Raw genomic sequence first — 26,748 nt, forward strand, 5'->3', positions numbered from 1 at the left:
GTCATTACGTAAAAATGATGACTCTGCAGTGTAAAATGTGACATGTATGTGAGTTTTCCTGCTATACGGAAAAAGTTATGAAATATTCAGCCTCCTGCCGATCTCCTGAGGGGCAACAGCGTGGCACAGTCCTCACATTGCTCTTTTGTCAAACATGCACACTCCAGAAAGAGCGCAGTAATTGCCTTGCATGGTGCGAATCTGTGTTATACTTTACCTTATGCAACAGCATCTACTTCAAATACAGTAGAAGCTTCAACCTCGGCCTGAAGTTCAGCTGTCACCATAGCAACACGGAGCTGCAGCAGCAGTCGCCCACTCACGCTCATCCATGAAATAAATAAATAAAATACACACACACGTGGATGAGGATGTGTACTCACACACACACAAAGAGCCCAAACAGCTGTTTCAGAGCTGCTGGGGAAGAAGATTATATTGTTATCCCTCAATGGATGTGAATTTAAACGAAACCCAGCCATTATTGTTAAAACACACACGCACTCCCTTCCTGATGGTTGACTGCAACACCAGCCCATTTGCATTGAAATTATATTCAGAGCAGGTGTATATATACTGTCAGGAAAAGTGCTGAGCTACCGCAGCATATACCCTCTTCTTCCACTTGTGTCTTGTGCTATCGCGCCAGATTAAGCATTCATTTAAGCACAATTCTATTCAAATCAACAGCTCAGATGATATAATCTTGATAAGCCAATGCTTGTACATTCTGTTCCAGCAGCACACTGACAGGTGGGAAAAAAATGGGAAAAAAATGCTCAACAGATATAGACAGCATTTCTGTCACCGCAGGTGCAGCAAACATTTGATTGATGCTGACAGTAGAATAAATCTGGCATTATTCTCTATTTTATCACTGTCAGCAGATATCCTGAAAAGACCCAACCTAACACTATCTTAGTCCACCTCTCAATCATTTTCTCACTCCATCATCTGGTGTAATTTTAAGAATACTGGTTCTTATTGATAAATAGTAGTACTAAAAAAAATTGATTCATCCAAGACTTTATTGTCAGTTGTCATTTCTTGATTGAGCTGTGGTAGATGCTAACTAGAAATAGACTTATTTACTGGACTTGTGACTGGCTGGGTCAGACTCACATGTTAAGACATTGTGAGCTGGTGTGTTTAATGCACGCGCAACAACAGCATAGGCAGGTAGTCGTGCACTCACTAGCAGCGATAGACTAAGCTGTTACAATTAAAGTGAAAAAATACAAAAAGTTCACTAAAGTAAAACTGTGATAGAAAGTGCAAAAATGCAACAACAAAACCAATGAGACACTTAAACATGGACAAGTTAAAGAAGCTAACAAAGGAAAAGCGGCTAAAGCGGAAAGTGCCATCCAGAGCTAGCAACAAGCCAGCAGCCTCGGTATGAGCAAAAGGTCAAAGCAGTGAGGAAAATTATGAAGACAAATGAAAAAGAGAGAGAAAGGCTCGATGGGTTGTTTTCTGGGGAAATTATAAAAATGATGGAAATGATGTCAAGTCCTGACATTTGTTTTCTTCTATGAATCTGGCGCACCTACTCTTGTTTTATAAGGTAAAACATGTCAGGTAAAACTCATTTTCAGTCAAGTATTTATATCACTTTCTAGCTGTAGAACACTTTATTTTCAGCTGTTTAAGAGAGCAAAGATCCTGCAACGTACTGCAGTCTGCGGGAAAATGTAACGTTTAACAATCTCTTTGAAGAGAAGTGGATTTTTTTAGTTTTTTGTATAGTTCTTCCACAGGAAGAAAAACTAGAATGTGCAGCCAACAGAGAAAACCTTGAAACACCCCATAAACCTGCTTTGGAGATACTCACAATTCACTTCAGTGTGTTTTTAATCTTAGTAATAATTCAAATTTTGCACTCCTGGCAGACCAGAAAAGCTCAAAACTACGAACCAGAAGGGTTTGTAACACAAGTCATAGCACTTTCGCTTGAAGTGAGACGGTGCTTGAAAGTGATGTCAGATATTAACAAAGGGTCCTGATTTCAGAACTTTGCTGCTATGATTGTGTTTTCTGTGTGTGCGTCTCTGTGTGCCGATCAATGCACTAATCCTGTTAGCAGTCCCGTTAGCCCAGATTGAACGGGCTTGATTAACGGATTAGATGACACACATACGGTTAACAGAGCCACACTTTCTCACAGCCATCTCTGCTCTGTGGCCTCTGTTCCCTGCTACATCTTGCCAGCTCCAGCTTTAGTCCAACAATTACATTTACAAATAACAATGTTAATTTTAAGTCTGACTATTTCTAGAAACCATTCCATCTTTCTCTCTGTCATCAGAACTGAACGAAGTGTGATGTGGGAAGAGAAGACTGTGTTTTTATTATTTTCCAGTGCTGGAAGGACGTCGTGTTGTTTGGGAGGATGAGAGAAATATAGGCAGCCGTACACAAAGGTGTGCAATGCCATTAGAAATACCAGTGTGTTGACCAATGTGAAGAACACTTCTTTTTTTATGACAACCTTGACAGTGATCATTCAGTTTTCCCCCTCCTGTTTGAAATGATGACAGAAAGATACAGGCTGGAGTGACAGCGTGTGAGATGCACACCTGTCTACACACCAGCCGCTGTTAATAGCTGTATCACCCACAGCTCATGCAGGTGATGACAGGCATGTCATATAAAGTTTTTTAGTGCACTCATTTGTGAAAGATGCAGTGTAACAAGATCTGAAGCACAGTTTACACTTTCAGGTGTGAAAGCTGCCCTTAAAATCTTTTAGGTAAAAAGAAAAAAACCCCAGTGACCTCTTTTAAGCACAAACTGTGACAAAATGACATATTTTGAAAAGAAACCAGTGACAATAAGTAGAAAGCGTCAGTGATCGTGGACATTCACAGCGACTGCTCTCATTCGGGACACTGGAGACAAAAAGGCTTTTCTGTGACTCTTACTGGAGGGGAGGTTGGAAGCTGGTTGGCTCACTGGAGCATGAAACCCAGCGAGAGAACCAACAGTCCAGTCCCTGTCTGTGCTCAAGCTAGCACATAGTTTTAATGACATAGAGGGAAGAGAGTAAAACTTCTTTTATCAGTCTCTTTGCTCCTTTTTAATCTACATTGACTTGACTAACAATCCCTTTCACTGCCCTCCAACTCTTCATCCTCACTGCTCCCTTCACTTTCTGCCCATGGTCCCTTGACCCGAAATTACCTCTCATCATCTGCTCTTGTGTCTTGTTTCCTACAGGCTTTGTCCTCATTTTCACGCCGCTATCCCCTCATTATTCAGACGACAGAGAAAAACACAAAGTCAGAGAGGATAAGTACTGTGTCTCGGGCTAATAAAAGAGTTAATTGAACTCCTTCAGTTTAGCCATGGCAACTGCATTTGATTGGTCCATCTTGGTTTGTTATCGCGTATCGTGTGCATCTACCTTCTCCGAGCTCACTCATGTCAATATGACCGATCACCTGACCCCTGCAGACAGAGGTTGTGACCTTTGTGATATCCACAGACTTGTGCATGCCTCAGGGGTTGTCTCCTAATAGCACGATCGGGGGTTCGAGAATCCTGCATCGACTCTGCACAGATCAAAGAATCACTGGCCAAAGCTTACTTAAATTGCAGAGGTCAGAATACATTACAGGCTAAGTGAGCAGTAATATTGATCAGTAAAAGGCACGTGCCTGTCTGAATGCCATCTTAGGGGATGAGCACAGGACTGCAGCTAACACCGAAAACACAGAGGTCATATCATTGTTGTTGGTGTATATCACAGATTTTTGCACATTATGTTTATTCTTTAAGTGCTGTTTCCAACTTTTTCTTAATATTTGGCAAACCTGTTAGCGATTTCCATAATGGCTTGGAGTCTGGATGAGAGAAAGGTGTTTAGCTGTCTGTCAGAACATACGCAGCATGTGTATTTAAGGCAACACAAGGCTTTGTGCCTAATTATTTCTTGCCTCGGAGCAGTTGCCAACATTTCTAAAGTCCTGGCTGCGAAGTGTGCATAATGGTTTGTGGAAGAAATATAAATTGAAGTTAAGAGTCATATAAACACCTGCCAAAGTGTAGATTATGCTTAAGTAGGTGGCTCCAAGAGCACATTTTGATGATGGCATCATTACAATTTTCAGACACACATACACTTGAAAACAATACCAGCCACCCTGTCGCCTCCTTGTAGCAATCAATACAGGTTGTGATAGAAAAGCATTGATGTAACATAGATAATGTGCACAGCACTGAGTTTATGCAACAATGCTTTCCTCATTTTCTCTCCAATCATTGACATTTTTTTCTGACCCTGAATACTTAATCACAGCCAGCTGCCTTCCTCTCCCTTGTTCTCTCTTTGCTCCATCTCTCGCTTAATGTGTTGTTTCGAGGTGGAGCTTTTCTGCAGGGATGATTAGTGTTGATTTGCCTGGAGCTCCAGGCCATTAAAACACACATGCTTAAAACAATCATGCCCAGGCTTAATGTAATCTAAATAAGCAAACAAATAAATGAATAAAAGGAAACATAGTACCACTTTTTTGGGGGGGTGGGTGGGATGAAGCAGGGGAGGGAAACTGGAGACCACTGGTTGCCTAGCAACCAGTTACGAGTGATGTGTTGAAGTTGATGTCCAACCAAGACCAATAGGACATTTCAGTTGTTTTCAGTGCTGACAGAAGAGACAGCCAATGAGAGGGGGCTGTTTAATAAGCCTGCCTACATGGAGACAGCTATATCTCCATTAATAGCATAAGAACTGTAACTATGACTGGAAGCACAGACTCTGTGTGTGTGTGTGTGTGTGTGTGTGTGTGTGTGTGTGTGTGTGTGTGTGTGTGTGTGTGTGTGTGTGTGTGTGTGTGTGTGTGTGCAAACAGAGCCAAATGCTGCAGGATCAAGGCTGAAACAAGATCTCTCAAATCTTGCTTCTGCAAGCACACTCGTACACGCACACACACCCTCATTCTTTACCACACACGGAGGCTCATGAATTGAATTCCCAATAAGATGGGAGAGGAAATGGTGGATGATATTTTTCTGGGTTAATAAATACTTCAAAGCCCCAAGATGGAAGCAATTTTCACACTGCAGAGAAGCACAAGCTCTCCTAAGGCACCAAGCTGTGCACATGACTGTGTGTATTTGTGAGTGTACAATATTGTCTAGGAGGGGAGGGGTTCAAAGAGTTTATAAACCTCTGTATTTTTTTGCACACACACAGAGAATAGATCTAGATTACATTACAAAGAAACACAATGAAACAGCACTTAAAATATTAGATCTGGGTCTCATGTTTAAGGTATTTGCTAATATGGTTGTAAATATTACAATGGAAATTGGCAGTCAAAGACTGCACAGGTATATTTCTCTGAGAGCACAAAGACAATGTCTGTCAATTTTTAAGATATATGATATTTTACTTTTATTTATTGTGAAGTTAGGACCCAAAATGGTAGACTTTGCCCAATCCTTCAATGGTAAAGAATCCTTACAGAAACTCACGTGTCCAGATCTGGATTGACTCCAAAATCTAAGCTGGGCCAAGCCCCATCTCTGGCAAAGTTGTCATGCAAATCCAATCATAACTTTTTGAGAAAAAGGTGAACGCACAAACAGAACGCATCACATAGCTTCCTCTTAACTGCTTGTAAGACTTATTTTCCATTCTTCTATCAGGTTTCTGACATCAGTACTTTGCTGAGGTAGTGATTGTTTCTAACAGCTGCTTGTAGTCAGAGTCGGTGAAGCGTGAAACGTACAGTACATGCACTTTTTGGGGCGGGGGGAGAGATGTTACACACACAAGATAAGGTTAATAGGATGCTTGTAGCAGCCATATGTGCATCTGTGGGCTCTCTGCTGAGTGACAGCTTTGGATGGGACCCTGCTGTGTACTCTGTCCTGGTTCTCTGTGGCGGGTGGGAAAACTTTTAAAACAGTTGCTTTTCTTTGTTGTTGACTCTAAACTTTTGTAAATTAGATCTTTTTTGTCCATTATAAAGTCATCGAGTATGCAAACAAGAACTGATGCATCAGCAACATCCCTTTAAGCTTTACATTAAACTTTATTTTATTCAGTTTTGCTTATATAGCATCAAATCACATCAACAGTCGCTTCAAGGCGCTTTATATTGTACGATAACAAATCTTCTATATGTGCATGTACAGAGAGAACTAACAAAAGTGAGATGGTACGATCTTCTGTCTGCTTTGATGTCCCTCTTTTTAATGCATATATAGGGAGTATAAGTGTTAGCCATTTAAACTGCTGATGAATGCCTAAGGTTGGGATATAAACAGCTAATTTACATAGAAAAATGGCGATCTCTAATGTGACCCATTAAAATAAGATAAATAAACTTGGACAGAAGGGTGCGGTATATACCCATTAACGATCTGAATGGTCCACTAATGAAACAGCATAGAGTAATATGTCCTCTTGCAAAGCGTAGGAGCATAACTAAAGAGATATTAAGCTTAAAAACATTTGTATCAGCATGTAAAAAGTCTTTGTCTGTGGAATGCCTCTCGCGGCATCATTCATCACGCCGTGGTTTCTCTGAGCTGCATACTGACTAATGCCCGTCACTGACAGGGAATCTATTGCAATGAGTCGCTGTGGTGACGATTCGACGAACAGAAGGCGAGGCTGGGTTTTTGATGGATCGGCCGACGTCTGAGATAAACAGCATCAGGCAGACACTCCAACTCAATCTTTCTGTCCATCCAGTCTCCGGTTCTCAAAGAGCTGAGCGAAGAAAGAAATACTTTTAACTTTTCTTTCTTTCACGCCACATGCTGGGACCTGTCTCACTCTTTCCCAAAAAGGAACTAACCCATTATCTTGCACAGTCTTGTATTTTCATTTTTCTTTTACTTGTTTGCGTGCGTACTTTTTGGAAAACAAGTTTGTACAGGCTAGAAAATATTAATTGGGCTGTTTGAGTTTTAGCTGCCAGTAGATTCAAGGCAGCTGAAGTTTAATTTAAGCCGGGGTAAAAATAAAAAAAAGAAAAATAATGGCAATCACTGCTGGAACAATAACACTGGTTTAGAAAAGATAAGGGTTTAAACGCTTTGATTAAAATAGCTGAAAACAGTCATCATCTGACAGCAAGCTTAGCCCCCCTGTTGCTAATCAATGTTTACAGTTTATCTCATACATGCTGATTATTGGTTGCGGATCACTCGCTGTGTAGTCAAGTCAGCTGTGCAAACCAACACGAAGCCTTACAGCATCTCTCTTTTAAGCTACTACATTCCTTCTCAGTCTTGTCCCACATTTCACTCCTACTACCATTTTTCTAGGAGTATGTTAGGGGAATGCAAATAAGGAGAGGACATTAAATTAGGGCAGCAATTGAACTGGAGTGTATTTAAACATAGTGGCTGATCTGCTAGATGGCGGTTAGTGTGTTTTCTGACATTCCGACTTTACGTCAGTGACAGCTAGGTCCCCTCTCTGAATGATGCAAGCAAACAAAAGTCACACAAATTTCTCTTGTTGTGCAACTAAATGGCATAAATCCACCATCGCTGGCTGTATTTGCTAAACTTGTGGACAGAGACCCAGTGGCTCTTTAATCAAAGCACAATCAGAGCTTCAAGTACTACAACATGAGGTCAGACTCTTACTCTAGATGCACAAAAACACTCCAACACCTGCGCGCACACACGCACAGTTACACAGCCTGTAAATTAGCCCAGTCAGCAGTGTCGATTGAGCACCGTGGACTCATTTCATGTGTTTAAATCATCTCTGAGCACAGAAAGCATGAAAGCTGCATTAAAAGAACAGCTCACGAAGAATAAAAGTATTAGTGTTCATCTCCTCTAAATCCCCCCGCATGCTTTATAGCTCTCCTTTTGTCATCTCCCTTTCCACATCCCGTCTCAAAGCAAGCTCACCTATTTCTCCACAGGACGTGACTCATTCCAAAGGTTGAGGAGTAATCTTGACTCCTGCTGTGATTTCTTTTCTCGCCCTCTTCTCTTGAGCTGTTTACTGTTGCTTTGTTGCTGACCAGCACAAGTGGTTTTCTTTTTTTCTTCTTCTCCCTTCTGCCTCTCTCCTTTCTTTATCCACGCTTTCCTCCTCGCCTCCTCAGCACCAGCTTTTGTCTCCCTTTCTCTCACTTTCTCTGCAGATTTCCAGCGCCGAAAACTCCTCCTCCTTCTTCAGCTTGCGGCAGCCAGACTACATCTCCTACATGTCTCTGCCTGAGCTCTCTCTCTCTCTCTCTACACACTCTCTCTCCCTGCGCTCTCCCGCTTTCTACCCAGTTTACATTCACCCTCCTCCTCCTCCTCCTCCTCTCTATCCCGTCACTATGGAGACACACTGAGCCTATACCAAGACAAGCTTGTGCTCGCAAGGAGTCTAAGTTTATGTGTTTGTGTGCTGCTTGAGTTGAAAGAGTTCAGCAGTGATGTAAATATTCAAAACAAAAATTACATTGTTAACAATAAAATGTGAGATAACTCCTGATCACAGGAGTATCTTTATCTTTTATATTTATCTATATCACTTCTAATTATATAATAATTATATTTTCATAGGGTCTATTATGGACTGGTTTTGTGTTTAGCACAAAGCCTGGAAACGGCTAGAGTTAGCTTTACAGCAGAAATATACATTTTATGGCCTTTTTTGCCTCCTTTCCGCCTTTATAATAATGATGCTTAGGAATGTTTTATTATTATTATGAAATACTTTACAACACCCCCACTTTTTTTAAGCCTTGAACATATGCTTCACTAGAAGCACAAGCAGATAAAATTAAATTCAAATAAAAGTCTCATATTTCATTAGTGTATTGGGCTATTTGCCCAGTAGACAGGCTTCGAGCCCCAGGACCCTGAACTGGGCAAGCAGAAGAAAATGGAGGGATTTATGCTAACCAAGCTAGCTAGTGTTAGCTTCCATTGCATTTTCTATAAATAAATAGTCTATGGATTCCCTCTCTTTTCTGTGTTTATGTCAAGTTAAACTTGAAAAATGAGCATAATTGATTTTCCGCAAATGTAATGATATCAACATTATCACCTAAGAAAAACCAGGTGTCTAATAATCGCTCTTTTAGCTATTATTAGTTATAAAAGTTGTAAAAGATGTTGTTAAAGAGTCTGGAAAGATTAGCCTCAAGTCCGAGCTGTAACAAATTCAGAATAGTTGTAGTTTGACACAAAACACCTTAAAGTTGTTTAAAATGGATTTAAATATATCCACTTCTTTATATATAAAATCTAAAGCAATTGTAAACCTATTATACTGACCTGAACTCCTACACAGTGTATGCTTAAAAAAAGCGAGAATGCAAATATTAATGGAAATATGGGAGTAGTAAAAAGAAAAGAAAGAAAAACGGGGAATCTCATTTCTAACTGATGAGGTATTTTGTAGTTTGTGATCATCTCAGCTGGGACAGTTTGATACCAGTCCGACCTTTCTGATTGGTCAAACTTAATGCTGTCAACTGGAACTTCAGAGCCCTCTCGCAACCAAAAATAAAGCTTTAGTCTCTGGCTGCAGTTCTAAGCAAGTTTAGACATGTGACAGGAAGTAGCCTAGAGCACAAAAATTCCCATTCATCTGATCATTATCAGTTTTGCAATTCTCCTTCGTGCCTCATTTCAGAGAAATCCCATCACTGAGGAGGCTTTCGTAATATTCAAATATCTGCTATTTACCAAAGAATGAAACATTTAGAAATGACTCACCTTCTCTTATGTCTCTTAGGTCAGGACAACACTAGTCCATGTGGTTACTTTATATATTGAGCGGGTACATGTGTTTATGTCCGTATTAAAGTGTCACATAAATGAAATCCAAGCTACAAAGCTTGACGTCATTCTAGCTATTTCTGTCTTTACAAGCGTCTACTTATGTGATCCACGGGGCATAACCTAAATAGAGTGCTTGAATCCCTCACACTGGCATCGCCATTAGAAAACAGCAACAACGGTTGAGTCTTAAATCTGTAATTTGATTTTTTTTTTGAAACCTTTAGACATTATTAAGCATTTTTAACTAATTTTAAAGAATAGATCCCACGTGGTGACAAAATAGTCCCCTAAAGACCCAAGTAAGCAAAAAAATATGCAAACTTCAAGATCTCAATGCACAATTATCAAAACTGAAGTAATTCACAATTGTGATATTAATGTAACATCTAGCAAACATATGCTAACATAAGCTAACTTTTTCAGGTGTAGGGAAAGCATATATAAACAGTGTAAAACATGGACGTAGCTTCTAGCTCAGAAAAAGGAAGCCAATGCGAAAGTGCCTTGTAACGGCATTCTGTCTGTTAGTGTTGATACTTGTAACCTTTCATATTTATATTTGCTTTGTTGTCCTTTGTACGTCTGCTGCTATGGCGACTCAGTTTCCCTCTAGGATTTATAAAGTTTCTTTGATCGGCCATCAGATGGCAATAGCTGTGACTGCATGTGAATGGAAGTCTACGGAAAAAACAGCGTTCTTTCTTGACCTCTGTAAACACTTTCCTACTCAGTGTATGAGCTCAGTCACTTGTTTTTGGTCAATAAAAAAAAGAATGTCTATTTACTGCACTAATGTTTAACCATTGGTATGCTTGTAGCTGTCCCATTTCATTTACTTATCAAACGCTGTTTATGTGCCAAAAGAGAAATAACCTCCTTATTACTAAAACTGACTCTGAAGTACAACTTCATTCTCAAAATGATCAATAATATTTTTTTCTTAATTCGGCCCTTATGCTCCTCTCTGTCACATCTGGATTTTTGCAAGGGCAGAAAAGCTCACCACACTTCAAAAGCAAACCATCTTTTGTACTGTCTATAGCCTCCTTAAACACGGCAGTCAGAGCTACATATAGTAGAAACTTGCTACTCACATTTATAGCATATTTATGACATATTTCCAATTAGAAAATTAAAGGGATGTGATACTAGTAAAGCTAGTCAACTTAATGGTGTCACAAACCACAACACAGAGGAGAAATTATTAGTAATGCGTGACTAAATTGAACCTGGGCTCTGTATAGATGAAACAAACACAACAAAATCAAGTAAACTCATCCCCGTTTTTACAAACAGATTTAACAAGTGAAGATGTTTCCTGTGAAGAAGTAGTAGACCGGGATGTGCAGCGCTACAACAGATCTACCAACCGCAGGTTCATGAGCCACCGAGGGGTCACACATATTCTCTCCTGACACCTCCTACACGATCTGCAGCACGGTGAGCGCTATGACAGGAGGTTTTTTTTTTTTTTTTTAAAGCAGAAGAAAAGAAAAAAGACTCCAACTGAGACTGCAGGAAAGTGATATCAGCAGTAAGCAGTGACGGTGAAGTACACTGCAGTCCTGAGGCAAATCTGCCCACACAAAAATTAACACCAGCTACTACTCACTCCCTTTTCACACATACTGTATCCCTGCACATTTCAGCACGCCGGACGCAAATACACATATGAAAAACAAATGTTCCTCACCGGGCGCAGGCATGAATTTTCAGTGCGAGAACTTGTAAATAGGCAAGATACCTAGAAGCATGTACTGTACGTGGCGCTCGCTTAATGCTTGCGTGTCTGTGTAGGTTCTAGTTTATGAAGTATACGATCCGGCGGTGTCTAACGAAGGCAGGAACCATCTGGTGTTGGGATGTGAGACAATCTGTCCATTTGGAGAGGTGACAAAGAAGGTGATAAGCACAGAATAACAACACACACACAAACTATTTAGAATAGTGTCAGAAAAAAAAGCAATCCAGCACAGACACACACACACACACACACACACACACACACACGTATTTCATTTCATTTATACCAAGTGCACAGTCTCTATGGTAACTAGTAGCCATCTTCTACAAGCTGTAGAAGAAAAGCTGAACTCTCATGACTCTCCTCAATTTATTTTAGACCCTTCATGCAGTTCGCACACACTTAGTCACTTTAAGCTTTTCAGAAAACATTCCTAGCATATTGGGTTGTACTTACTGAAATTGCACGTTGTAAAAACTGAGGAGAATGCAGGGACAAGTCCGGCCCTGTGGGTGAATCATACACACACACAGATATACACCCACACGCATACACCTACACGATATGAGCACACACTAACAGGCCTTCACATGCAAAGGACGAGTATGAAGAGGCAAAAGCTTTTCTTCCGTTCCTCTATTTTACAAGAGCAGATCATGGTTATATACCACGAAATCATGAAAATCAGTCAGAGAGATGTTGCACTTACTTCCTGTATCTATTTAATACATAGGGTTGGTTTAAGTTAGTGGAAGTTAACCTGGATGTTAGGAGATAATAAACAAAATAAGTGCAATTAATATGTGTGTGTTTCCACTTGGTGCTGCTTTATACTCACAATTCAGCTTATTTTCCTAAAGGTGGAAACAATGTAGCTTTTACTGATTTACTGGAAGGTAAAACTGGAAACACATTAGTGCCATCTTCAGAGTATTAAAGTCAAAACAATCCAGCTGCTTATCATGCACATCATATTAGTGGCCATGGGTGTGAGGGGAAGTTGACTCCTGGAAGTTAAACATTTATGTCCATTCTACTCAATAAACTGCAGTTCCTATATTTACCTTTAGGAGGTCTATAGAGAAAAAACTAAACAGACAAACCCAGGACTACGTTCTTCTCACACACATAGCCTCATGTCAGGCTATAAAACACGAGAAACCTCTTGTTATTAGACTTAATAAGGTCATAAAAACGTCATATATATTGATGCTATAGTAATTAATCAGTAAATAATATGTAAGATGTTACTTTTTACCCGAGTAGAAGATTTTGTATATACTTCTTGAATTACTCTCATTATGTTATCTGTGTAATTAATTTTTTTAAAGAGGAAATACTTGAGATTTATAACTATGTTGGAATATGAACTTTCCTCTCTGAACCTGTGAGTACACATACTTTTGCCTAAAATGCTCAAAACACATCACAGTGATTATGATTAGAAGCTTCTATTATAAGCTATTATGGGTCTACTACTACTATTCGATTATTTTTCTACCCTCAATTTTAATCCGATTACTTGAAATCAACTTGAACATATCAGAATGGGAAGACGTGCTAACTTATATACAACGGCAGCTCTACTAGAAGCGGTCCTTTCATACCCAGAAGACCTTAAAGACTCAGCTTTCCATCCTCTGTGAACATCAATCAAACACATTTTCAGAACAATACACAGGTACGCTACACTTGTACACACTTGCAGCCGCCCTCCCTTGATATTAGGAGCCACTCAAAACATTAAGGGAATCGTTCCTTAAGGACCAGAAACTATCTGCACTCCACCGCCGTGAATGTGGCTTTCTAAAATGAAATCCATTTCTAATTGCTTCACTGTGGGCTCTCAGAGGACTCGCTTTAAATGAGAGCAATTTGGGGCCTTGACTCAGTTATTTTGTACTTTCTTTCACCTCCAGATGAGATCTGATTCAAGCGAGAGGCAGCAGCGCCACCGTGTGGATTTTTAAAGGATGTGTCTCTATGTCACTGCACTGCAGGGAAATGAAACAGGGGTATCAGAGTAGCCCGGTAGATCGCCAGGTAAAGCTGATGATTGTTATCAAACAGTCATTTTACTGGCATTTTCATGTTGCAGCACCTCCCGATAAAACAGCTCCCCCTGACTTTAACACAACAATCAAGACTTCTTTTCACATAATCTGATGAGCCTGACTGTATTCGTGTTCCAGCTGCACAGCTTCACTTTTTAAAGTTAAATTGGATCCATTTAAACAGGCTTTCTCACAGCCTGGAGAGCTAAGCAGAGTAAGGATGATCACAGTAAATTATTCTTGAGACAGCAGACAGATTTTACCAGGAGACTTGTGTTATTAAAAGGAGGCTGATAGAGTTATAAAGTCTTCCCCTTATTACATTCTCAAGTATCTGACAAAGCCCTCAAAATCAGTTTGGCTTCTGGGGAGAAATTAAGGTTGCAAAGCAGCTTAAAACGGCAGATCTACACAAATATTCAAAAACCTCTGGCCTCTCTCAAGCGAAAACACACACAATATTCTTCTGACATGAAGGAATCCAAGAAAACACCCATTTGGAAAGCTTTAATCACCAGTTTTTTTTTCACTCATATTGCTAAAAAATAATTGAACTGGTCCCATTAAGTATTTCATGAGTCAGTTTGGTGAAACAAGGCGAAGCAATTTATCTTGAGTACGTTCTGTGGAATACGATTTGTTAAATTTGATCGGTGTAAGAAACTCCAATTATAAGCAGCGTGTGAAAACTTACTCTGTCAATTTTAATAATGAATTCCTCTAAATTATTAATAGCAATTTCATATTTTAAAAATTAAAGTCTGATTTAATGAGTTTTCACTTCAGGTCTTCAGACTTTTGGTTCTTTTGTTACTTCGCTTTTCAACGTCACAGCTAAGTGAAAATAACTAAGTGCATATGCTGCCTACGTTAGCTTTATGTGTGCTTGTTGTCCCTTATGATGCAAGACTGACATGGTCTCTGTTCTTAATGCAGCTCCTGGATATTTAGTCTTCTTTCATATTAAAAGAATTTTGTCCAATTTTAGCGTTTCCGTTTCCTGCTTGCGGACAGAGATGGGACCCGGCGTGGTCTTCTGCTGCTATAGCTCGTTTGTTTCAAGGGTTAATGTGTAATGAGTTCAGAGATGTTTTTCTGCATACCTTGGTTGCAACCAGTGTTTGTGTGAGTTACAGTTTCCCTCCTATCAGCTCAAAGCACTCTGACCATTCACCCCTGACCTCTGCCCTCCGACATCAACAGTAATTTTTACTCAAGAGAACTGCCGCTCACTGCATATTTTCTCCTTTTCTAACAATTCCCTGTAAACCGTGCCATGTTTAAAGTCTCTTAAATCGCCTTTCTTCATCATGCTGATGCTTGCTTTGAACTTCAGCAGGTCATCTTGACCATGTCAACATGCACTGAGTTGCTGCCATGTGATTGGATGGTTAGATATTTGTGTAAACGAGGAGTTGAACAGGTGTAGCTCATGAAGTGACCAGCAAGTGTATCTTGACAATGTTTTAAAAAGCCATAAGGTTAGATATAAATTCATATGCAATTATATTTTTAAATATTTAGTATTGGACAGTGTTATTATAACAGTATCTTTAACAAGCCCTCATCCTCTTTATTTAACCAGTCCTAAGTAGTGCAGTGTGCAGCAGTCTCTAGCACCTGTGACCAACTTCAGATTTAAGCCGGGGCCATTGTCAAGGGCACAACAATGGGAGAATTAAACACTAACATACATGTAAACTAGCAATACCATTTTTGATGCCAGAAGAAACCTCTGGATCCCACAAGAAAGCAGAGCAAGAACACAGAGAACACACTAAATCCACCTAATCTTGTACCAGCTAACAGCACTAAACACTGGAACATCATGCTATTGTTGTGTGGGAACAAAAGACGTGCGTTGCCCCATTGTTGTTCCATATCCTGCTCAAAAATATAATGAAAAGAGATGCGCATATTGTTAAAAGATTATCAGTCAAACACGACGGATCCATACACACTCCCAAGCCGGTTTGCTCCTATACGTCTTTAATTTGGCTCTAAGTTTCTTTCTTTATTTGTTTCAGTCTGCATTATGTAGGAATTTGCCATTTGAATCATTTTCTAACATCATTAGAAAATACTTGCTTTGATATGTTTGTGAAATTGCAAAACAGAAAAATATAATTTATATATATATGAATATTATAATAATATAAACAAGTCATGAAAGAATTGGATTATCCAGTAGCGCCACTGAGACTAAATCTAACAGTTAACTTGGACCAGGTGTGACTCCGAAGACTCAATCTACTCCGACGTTATAAACCCTGAATGCCACAGTTACTCTCACACACACTCACACACACACACACACACACACACACACACACACACACACACACACACAATACTGCAGAGAGAAAGCTGCACCTGCTCTCTGTCTCCAGTGTATTGTGCACGAATGAGGACCAGCAGGCTTAAAAGGTGTTTTGAAATACTCTGCTAATCCCACAACAGCAGTTATCCACATATGTGCCCAACTATATACACACACACACACACACACACACACAGGCCTATGCCCCCACCCACCCACACGCACTTATATCCCACTTTAAAACACTTCAGCAACGCTTCACACTCCTCCCCCATCTCCATGGACACCACTGCATCTGTTGCCCACGGCAATTACCTGGTGATTACATGAAAGCAGTGTCCAGATTCAATTTTTAAAGATTCGTTCTTATCTTTCTCTTTCTCTCTCTCGCGCTCTTTTCCCACTCCCTGTCATTCTCTTAAACCCATATCTCCTTCCCAGCATCACTTTATATTATTCTCCCACCACAATACATCGTTCTCTACACCATCTCCGGACAAACACACACCTCTCTCAGGTGCAGAAGTGACCTCTCCAAGTCTCCAGAGACTACTTCAGTGACAGTGCGCTGCTGCAGTGCTGTGCAGCAGACATACACATACACTCTCTCCCAGTCAGATGTACTCACAAGAGATCGATAAGAAACACTACATCCATGAGATAAGGCCAGCTTCACAGTCTCCCTGCAGACTGCGGACTAGGCAAGGGTAACACTTCATGTTATTGGACCCATGACTCCATTAAAATACTGCTAAGATTATTCCTTCATATCTATTTTAGTACAGGGAAAACATCTGATTCGAATACCTTGTGCTTAAAAGCAGATGTTTTCCACTATTCAATTCAATTTTATTTATACAGCGCCAAATCACAACAACAGTCGTCTCAACATGTTTTACATTGTAAGGTAGACCCTACAATAATACATACAGAGAAAAACCCAAAAATCATATGACCCCCTATGAGTATAAGGAAGGAAAAACTCCATCCACTGTAGTGATACCTTCTCTGGAAATCCACGTTTCAATTCAATTCAATTTTATTTATATAGCGCCAAATCACAACAACAGTCGCCTCAAGGGGCTTTATATTGCACAGTAGATCGTACAGAGAAAAACCCAACAATCATATGAAACTGTAGTTTCATTCAAACTACAGTAAATACTTCTTTTTGAACAAGTTCAAATTTAAATTTGCAGTTTCCCCAGACTTCATACATGCTGAGTTGTCCAGTAGCCTGTAGTTATCTTTAAAATATATGGATGTGGATGATGGGAACTCTGATCAAGGACAGACTACTGAGTAGGCCTAGACCAAGGTGGAAGAAGAGTCAGAACTGACAACCCTCACTCCAGCTGCAGTGATTGCCCCACCATGTTTCTTTGATCGCCACCCTCTTACACTGATGGTTTTCTACCTGCTTTTTTAATCCCTTATTTTTATTATAATATGACATCAAACTGCACAGCGACTGTGGATGTGAATTAATGTAAATTAGCCCCTTGGCTATCTGACTCATACATTTTGTTGTAAACTTAAACACAAGTGTAAAGAAAAAACTACCTCCTGGCACACTGCCTAGATGATACTGTTTTGTTTTGTTTTGTTTTGACCCCTAAAATATATGCAAACTATGTTACATCCAGTAAATGTGATATATAAAATCAGACACCAACATGTACATTACACTACGGAGGCACACCATCTCTATCACTCAGCTCTATTCTTTCTGTTAAAGCTCCTGAGTTGAGTTAAATATGAGTTCATTCTAAACATTTACTATGAGATATAATAAGAACAAAAGGAACTGATTATAAAACAAAAACAACTTGGTCCTTTCTTTACGGGTGGCCACATCGGATCATCTGAATTCATCCAAGGAAATTCAGGAACAGATGAGAAACAAAGTAACTGAGATCTCTCAGTCAGGAAAAGGTTATAAAGCCATTTCTAAAGCTGTGGGACTCCAGCGAACCAAAATTACCCCAAGAGTGCAACAACAGCTCATCCAAGACGTCACAAAAGACCCCAGAACAACATCCGAAGCACTGCAGGCCTCACTTGCCTCAGTTAAGCTCAGTGTTCATGACTTCACTATAAGGAAGAGACTGGGCAAAAATGTTCCAAGACAAAAACCATGGCTGAGCAAAAGGACCTTAAAGGTTCATCTCAGTTTTGCCAGAAAACATTTTGATAATCCCCAAGACTTTTGGGAAAATGTGGACTACTGAGACAAAGGTTTTTGGAAGGTGTGTGTACCATTACTTCTGGCGTAAAAGTAACACAACATTTCAGAAAAGAGACATCATACCAATAGTAAAATATGGTAGTGGTAGCTGTTCTGCTGCCTCAGGACCTGGAAGACTTGCTGTGGTAAATGGAACCATGAATTCTACCGTCTACCCAAACACTCTAAAGCGAAATGTCAGGCCATCAGTTTGTGACCTTAAGCTGAAGCGCATTTGGGTTCTGCAGCAGAACAAAGACCCAAAACACACCAGCAAGTCCACTTCTGAATGGCTTAAGAAAATAAAAAATGAAGACTTTGAAGTGGCCTAGTCAAAGTCCTAACTAAATCCGACTGAGATGCTGTGGCATGACCTTAAAAAAGTGGTTTATACTCGAAAACCCTCCAATGTGGCTGAATTACAACAATTCTGCAAAGATGAGTGGGCCAAAATTTCTCTACAGCATTGTAAAAGACTCACGGCCAGTTATCACAAACACTTGATTGCACTAACATTCATTTAGAAACTGCATGTTGTGTTTACTGGTCTTATCTTTGTCTAATATTTCAATTTGTTTGATCTGAAACATTTAAGTGTGACAAACATACAAAAAAATACTGTTGAATTAATTTCTAACCCTGTCCATCCTGGTCACTCCAAATAAAACTTCCTCTTCAGCAACACTACTTTCAGCTCCACCTCCTGTCTTTTTGTCAGTGTCACTAGCTTCAAACCATACATCATTGCAAGTCTCACGCTTTACACTTACAAACCTTCCCTTTCACTCTTGCTGCTATCCTTCTGTCATAAATCACCGATGACAATCATACCCATCTACTTGACCCTCCCTGCAACCCTTCTTCACTCCCCTTATATAAACCATGAACTAAAACCCAAAATAAAGCATTGGGTAAGTTTTTATACTAAACTAGGGAAATCTCTTTATCCACAGTCATGTTGAATAAGTGAAGCATTGTCACCAAAGCACTGTGATAGCAAAGTCGGGGATAGTACAGCCCAAAATAAAAGCAAGTTTCCTTTAACTGAAGCAAAGAAGCCTGGTGCAAACTGTGAAATGCAATCTGAGGCCTTATAGGGACATGCAGTACTTTTGACTATACAGTGTACTTGGGCACCCTCTAGTGGCTGCAAAATGTGCTGCACTGCAGTTTCAGTTAATTCAGAAAATCTTTTGATGCTATACAGTATTCAAATTTACGTGAACAGGTCTAAAATTAATATACATCCATGCATGTCATACATTTAATACAAATACATAAACATACAGGAATGTATTAACAGTTTAACTGTCTCACATATGCATCCAGACACACACACACACACACACACACACACACACACACAGAAGTGCAGCATGTGGGCGGTATCCCCGGCGCTATAAAACATCTTGCATCCCACATGCTTATATAACTCCCTCTCCACCTCCTCCAGCTGATCACTCATCACTTTATCCTCCGCAGGGAAGGAAAAACACCCCTTCTCACTCTCTCTCATTGAAATCAGCCAGGCAGGCGCCCCCTGCAATCGAGCATGATTTCGTTACACTGCCAGCATCAAAGAAGCACATCACTCCAAAGAGATCGTCCTGCATTAAACTGCATCTCCAAGTGAAGATTTTATGTTGGTAAAAATTGAATCATAAACCTGGACTATCTGTGACAACACATAAACCCAAATGTCAAACCTTCTTATCGTTCCCCTTTACTAATATTTACAGAAAGACAGAATTCAACATTCAGTAGCTCCTTGGTTTTTTTGTTACTGCAGATATCGGACCAGAAATCTCTACACCGAAAAGAAGAAAGAAAAAGACAAAGCAATGTTATGATTTAACAGTGAAAAAAAATGCACCTCCCTCCAGTTTGTTTTCTCAGCACATATTGCACAGTAATGAGAAGAAATGCCTGATGGGCCTTCATTACAGTATGGCCTCTGAATCAACTTCAGCCTTGTTCTAGAGTAAGAAGCCAAAGGGCTTACAGTAAGCCTGCATGGCTACTGAAGTATGACTTTCTGGTGTTATAATATGTACACTCAATAGGAGATACAAACTCACTCTGTCACCAAGGTGAAAGATGAGGAAAGAACCAGCAAGCATCCAGTTCACAAAGCACCAGCTCAGTCAAATCTATAGATAAAAGAAGTTTGTGGTTCCCTTCTGCAGTAATCTGTATTAATTTTATGGCTCTGCTCTGGGACCTCCACACCCTTCATAGAGCATGCACAGCAAGCCACAGGTGGGAAGAATGTAAGCGACAATATCGGACACAGCATGTTAGGAACGGGGAAGGGAGGGGGTTGCCAAGTGGCTTGCGGCAACTTTAGGCAGGTTAAAGGAGCTTGAATAGCAGCTGGAAAATTGGATGGGATGAGATCAACTTGTGGGATGGTGGGTGAGAATTAGATGGTGCTTTGCCTGAACCAATGCTATGCTTGAGAATATGTACAAAAATAAAATATGACTAGATATCTGACTATTGACTGAGGGGTGTCTCGATATGTGCTCAATAATCCAGGTAAGGAAATCCCAGAAATTGCAGCAATTTCCCAATTTGCATATTAATGATTATGAAACTGCCTCTTGTTAGTCAGTGGTACTACTTTCGGCCACTATGTAAATGTATATAAGGCAGGTGAAACCTGCAGTGAGCTGAGACTGAAGAAGTCACTTGGAGTAGTGATGAAACTCTCACTGTGAAAACGTCCAGATGAACAGAATCAAGTTTCTGGGATTGGTTGAGGGAGTTTGACCTCACAAGTGTATTCATACCTGTTTTGTTTGAACATATTTTCATGGGTTCTGCCACAAATGTCTTTAGCAAAGAAAAAAAGAGAGAAAAAGCAATGAATTCAGAACTCTGCTACCTTGACCATTTGTCCAAAGTTTTAAGACGGGACTCAAATTTATGGTTAAAAAACAAAAACTCAGAAATTCCCTGAAACAGCTGAGTGCTGCTGTTTTTAGCAAATGTTCCTGGATTAAATGGTGAACTCACCGGGCACTATTTTCAGCTGCGAATTGATTTTTGTTGTTTTTCTGTGCTCTAGTGAGTATTTATGGCCACAGAAATGTAATATGGAATTGACTCAAAGTGAACTGCAGAGCTCATGCTCTTGGGAAAAAGTAACATATCACCCAGTGGCTAAATTAGGTTTTGGCTTCCCATGTAATCCTTTGTGCTTTCATTAGATTTTATCTTTTAATATGGCTATTTTTAGCAGTGTAGACTTACATTGATGAGCTCAATTTCCCAGATCTTTTTGACCAGCTCCATGGAAGTGTAACCATTGACAAGGAAAGACTTGGTGTAGTCCCCGAGCTCCAAAGATTCCAGCCACTCTGCCACTGATGTAGGGTTGTTGCCATCGTATCCGATAGGTCTCACCTTAAGTACATTAAGCAAAAAAAGGGATTAAGGAAGAAGTTTATCTTTGGAGCGCACTTTTTATTACTTTTCTGTAGTTCTGTTTGTTCTCACTGCCTGCTCTTGTACATAACACGAGGCTGTGAGCACAGCAGATTATCTTTCTTCTCATTTTCCACATTTTAGACCTGGAGTTTTACTGCATAAAAACAGCTGCTATCTGAAGCAAGATCTGGTGCGAATGCTTACTGCCTACATACCTATTACTAATTTCCATTTTATTCCTGTGCCATGCTTTTTTTTCAAGATGCATTCCATATTAAAGGCTTTCCTCAGTCCATAAGGAAACAGTTGAGGAAGCTAAACGAGTACAGGAAAAGGAAACACGAGCACAACTGTTGAGAAGGTTCGTAAAAAAGACACCAAAAGCAGACTCACTGCTTGCACTGAGACACTTTGAGTGTAGCAGATAATACATAATTCATTCACTTTTCTTTTGACAGTCAAAAGCGCTTCAGAGAGCTTATGTTGCTTCAAGCAAGCATTCCGCAACCTCCACCTTAAGTTAAGCATGTGTTCGCCTACATGTGTCTGCACAAGTGTGTGAGTGTTTTTGTGAGAGGGCAGACAAGTTAAAAGGTTCCATCTCTTACAGTGTTTTGAAAAGTTTATTGGGGATGAGAGGAGGAAAATGCTGACCGGAGATCAAAGTTTTCTTTGGAGTCTCTATGAAGCATGCTTATCTCCGAGCTCAGACTCTCCCCTTTCTCTTAGCTCTCTGTTGCAGACTCCTTTCTTCTGCTCTCACTGTGTGCAGCTGGGCACTTTTGATCTTACTTTGACTCTTGCACACTCACACAAAAGTATTTGACCTTGCTAACATATAGCAGCAGCCTTTAAAAAAAAAATAATCAACTTCCGGTCTCTTTTCTGCAGCAAATGTCGGCTTAAAGCGTGTCGATATGTTTTTATTGAGTGCATTTTGCAGATGCGAGAAGGTATGGATTTAGCAGTTTCTCGCATCATTTAATTTTATGTGCTTTCAAAGCTGTGATAATGTGGCTTGGTGCACCTTTCTCTGCATGCCTCTACTTGGCATCTTGTTGAAGTGTTGAGCAGAACATGCAGAGAGATACCCAGCCACCCACAGAGAGTTATATCACACGGAAACAGATGTAGCAGAAGATTTGCTGAATTTTATATGAAACAAAAAGGACTGAGTACAGGCCGGCTCAAGATTCTCTCCTTCAATTGGTCATGAATTTATATAACTTCATTGAGATGGATACTGCAATAAACCCAGTCCAGACTGACTAAATTATCCACTTTGTAGACTCTGTGGTATTCTTGTGTGATAGTGTTACTATTTGCAGCGCTGACCCTGGGCAAGAGCCGTATGGCCTGCAGGAGACGTTGTCTGTGGGCCGAGTTGAGGATTCCAATTTCCAGCAGGTCTTGGTCCTCCACCACATTGCTGCCCTGTAAAACACCAAATAACACACAGGGTTTCAAAACAGGTTACAGCACAAACCAACAAGGCTCCACTACAGATAACTGCTTTGCAAAACAACAGAAGAGCCACGTGTCAAATTTCTTTTCAGTGTGAAACGCTTCGCTTCTGGTACTTATAGCCTGACCCCGTTTAGCACTGCTTCTAATAAAAGTTAGCACTATCAGCAGCTTTCGTGTACAGCGCATTGGCAATGCACCACAACTCATTATTCTAACATAAATACAATGTGGTTTCTTCTAGACATTACCCGATGGAGCTGCATGCAAGAACACAAAGGTCCACATCTTTCAGATCTGACATTAGGTGGTCTTTACGCTGCCAGCTTCCAAGTGCAAAGTCTGTGTAATGTCTATTTCAGGACAGTGCATGTAATTGTCCTGTAAATACCCAGCAAGCTGGCCAGACAAGTCCCTGCCTTCCTGCATCCTTTACCCAAGCACATTTAGCATTTCCGTTAGTAAGAACGCATCTGCTTTTATGCGTTACATGTGGGGGGAGCAATTCATCTTTAATATTGTCCAGTGTTGATGTTCGAAAAATGTCTGTGCAAGTTTAAGCTGCAACTCAGGTAGACTCTACATCCCTGCTCTGTTTAGTTTCAGATATCTGGATTTTCCTCCGCTTTCTATGGGAGCTTGTTGCCAGGCAGGACCAAGTCGAAATTTCAAGTTATTATTTCAGAATTCTGACTTAATAACTAAATGTTTCAAGTTATCTTCTCATTTATGAGTTACTTTCGAAGTTTGATGTACCAAGTCAAAACGTTGAGATAATTAACTTGACATTTTGAGATAATAACACCCAAATTTTATGGATGATATTTTTCCCCCAGTGGTGGGAGAAAAAAAATAAACGTGTTACCTCGTTGCAGTTTTCTCCTCGTTTCATTAAGTAATAAAATCCTATTTGCAAACTCATCAAGTTTTCTTAAGTTTTGTAACTCTCTGACACAGAGTGTGCATTTGGTTTAATAAGGTGGGGTAATGATGGTAAAATCTGAGTTTAAAAATCTCAGTATCATCTTATTTATAGCAGATATTATGAGTTAGAATATATGAGAACATCCAAGTCCACAGGTACGTCTCTCTTTGAATCATCACACCTCTTAGATTTGCAGTCTTATATCAACACTTCTATCTTGCTCCCTCTTCTTTTCTACATTGATATGAGAATGTTTTAACTACAGGTTTGTAACAAGATAGCCATATGAAGCTAATGTGCTAATGTGTAGATTTATATTATCTGGAGAATTAATACCACACTAATAAGAATGCCACATATAGCTGCTGTAGTTTACCTTTGAAAACTGTTTTTAGACCATAACATTAATAAATCGAGTTTATTCCTCAGATAATATTGCATTAAGATTTCATTAGCTGTGAGGAAAAAATATCATAGGAAACACAACAAAGAAAAAGAGATTTTCCACAACCAACAGAGAGTGGCAGACAGCAGTACGATGGTCTTTTTTTAAGACTAACAAGAGCCTATATGGGTATCATACAGCCTCACCTTTAATTAATCCAATGGGAAGCCATAAGAGAGCTATCAGTCATTCTCCCGCTAGAGAGACAGAGAGGGAGTCTTCATGCAGACAGATAATTACAGGAAAGAAGAGATGCGGTGTGCAGGCAGACAGCTGTAGCACCGAGAAGCAGCGACTCAGCCAGAAATATGGTCAGAAATACAGATTGTGACAGAAGTGAAAAGTAAAGAAAGGTAATCATCAAAATGATGGCAAAGAAAATGGGAGAAGAGAGGGACTGTGTACGCAGCCTGCAGGCAGTCTCAGGGCCATCCATACACTCCCAGCACACACGGACAGCGCGCACTCTGTGGTAGCAGGACTGAAGGATTACACTTGTCATTCCCTCCACATCTCCTTTATGTCAAACTAATAAGCGCTAACTAATAACACAGAAGATAAGAAGGAAAAAAAGAACACAGGCAGATACCAGATAGCTGCTGTTTTCTTCCATCTTATTTCATTTCTGCGTAGAGATCGATGCAGGGAACACTCTGCCCTCAAAAAGGACATTTTGCTCCCTGGCTGTGACATTTTCATTCTAGGTATGCCATTGCTGCAGTTTAGTTTTCACTGCAGCTTCCTGAAGAGTTTCTGCAGTCATGCATGAAACATGCTGCTCTTTATGGCTCTCTCACGCAGTTTCCTACGCCATTCTGCGTCCAGCTGTGTATCTGCTAATTGCATCTGCTTGTATTTGCATTTAAGAAGGAAGCAGCGTTCTGCATGCTGAATTTTAAATGGCTTCCCAGGAAAAGCACTGCACGGTGACTACTGCAGCGCTCAGGTCTGTATATGCTAAAGTGAATTTGACTCCGTGTTAGACATGTACGCTCGGCGTAATGGCTTTGAACAGGTGCAGTGTAAAAAAAAAACTGGCAAGGAAGAAAACTATGAAAGAAAAGTGGAACGAAATGTGAGAGGCTGTATTAATGAAACGAGGAAGCAGTGCTGGAGTTAGAACTAAAAGATCAATGTGTCTGTTTTAAGAGATTTGAATCTTTTGGTGCAGCAGCTGAGCTGCTGTTGTGAACTTGTATAATGCATATCAGGGGCTTTGGTGAGTTAAATAACAGGTGGGTGCCATTTTGTAAGTAGCATTAAAAGACACTCTGGAGTTGGCTGTTTCCACCTCTACGATTGCTAAGCAGGAACACATCCCGAACTCCAGCTCCAGGCTTCAAGAACCAATTTTAAAGGGTAATGAGCAAACTTTTACAGAGTCTCTTGAGCAATTTCAAAGCTAGATTGTGCTTGGACAAAAGTACAGAGTCGCACCTCTTAACCTTCCAATACACCCGCTAGCCAGGCAGTCTGCTTCTACCAGCATTTGTGAAAGATTATGTCGTACTAAAGAGCTCGCTGAATTGGAGCACGGTGCTGTAATAGGATGCCACCATTGTAACAAGTCACTTTGTGAAATGTCTTCCCCTCTAGATATTCAACAATCAACTCTAAGTGGTATTATTGTAAAGTGGAAGCACTTTTAGCTCAGCCACAGAGCGGCAGACCATGGAAAGCTACAGAGCGTGGTCACATCAGCAAAGAGAACTATGCACCAGCAGCTTCGTGGCATAGGCTACGTTCACACTGCAGGTCTTAATGCTCAATTCCGATTTTTTGATCAAATCCGATTTTTTGGTCAAATCCGATTTTTTTGTCTGCTTGTTCACACTACAAATAAAATGCGACATCAAACGCTCTCCAGTGTGAACGCTCAAAGCGGCCCGCATGCGCAAAAGAAGATGTCACACACAACTCGCTCTGTTTAGACCCAGAGCAAACAATATTGTTTGACTGATTGCCCTTAATATAAAGACTTCGGACTTTATTTTTCCACATTTTTGCTTTAAGTTATTTTGTTATTTACATAATAATGTAGATGACCTAATAATGATCCTTATTGCTGTTTTAGAGGAGCGGTGCTTCAAAGGATAGTTGCAGATTTCTGTCAGAATCTGCAGAAAATACTGTACAAATAAAATGTTCACGTTTCTCCAACGTGGTCTTCCCAACAGTTTCACCGGATGGCAAGAAATCGTTCGCGATGTCCTATCGGGCGCTTCTCGGGCGCTGATAATTGGCGTCTGTCTTGTGTCAGTGACGCAAAAGACGGATTTAATGCGACTTAACCGTTCACACAGCAGTCGCTTTCTAAAACATCGGATATGTATCGGATTCAGGACCACATACGAAAGTGACCCAGATCGGATTTG

At 40.2% G+C, this 26,748-nt stretch overlaps 1 protein-coding gene across 5 annotated transcripts in view; it reads right to left on the minus strand.

The window, feature by feature from the left end:
* Positions 1–26,748, minus strand: part of anks1b (ankyrin repeat and sterile alpha motif domain containing 1B) — a 274,591-nt gene that overhangs the window by 26,647 nt on the left and 221,196 nt on the right. For all 5 annotated transcript variants that reach the window (XM_063460710.1, XM_063460713.1, XM_063460709.1 and 2 more), the window contains 2 exons: positions 22,875–22,973; positions 21,363–21,515 (listed from right to left, as the gene is read on the minus strand). In XM_063460710.1, coding sequence (XP_063316780.1) covers positions 21,363–21,515; positions 22,875–22,973 — 252 coding nt within the window. The remainder of the gene's footprint in view (positions 1–21,362; positions 21,516–22,874; positions 22,974–26,748) is intronic.

The sequence above is a fragment of the Pelmatolapia mariae genome, linkage group LG17 (assembly GCF_036321145.2).
Source record: "Pelmatolapia mariae isolate MD_Pm_ZW linkage group LG17, Pm_UMD_F_2, whole genome shotgun sequence".
In the NCBI taxonomy this organism is placed as follows: Eukaryota; Metazoa; Chordata; class Actinopteri; order Cichliformes; family Cichlidae; genus Pelmatolapia; species Pelmatolapia mariae.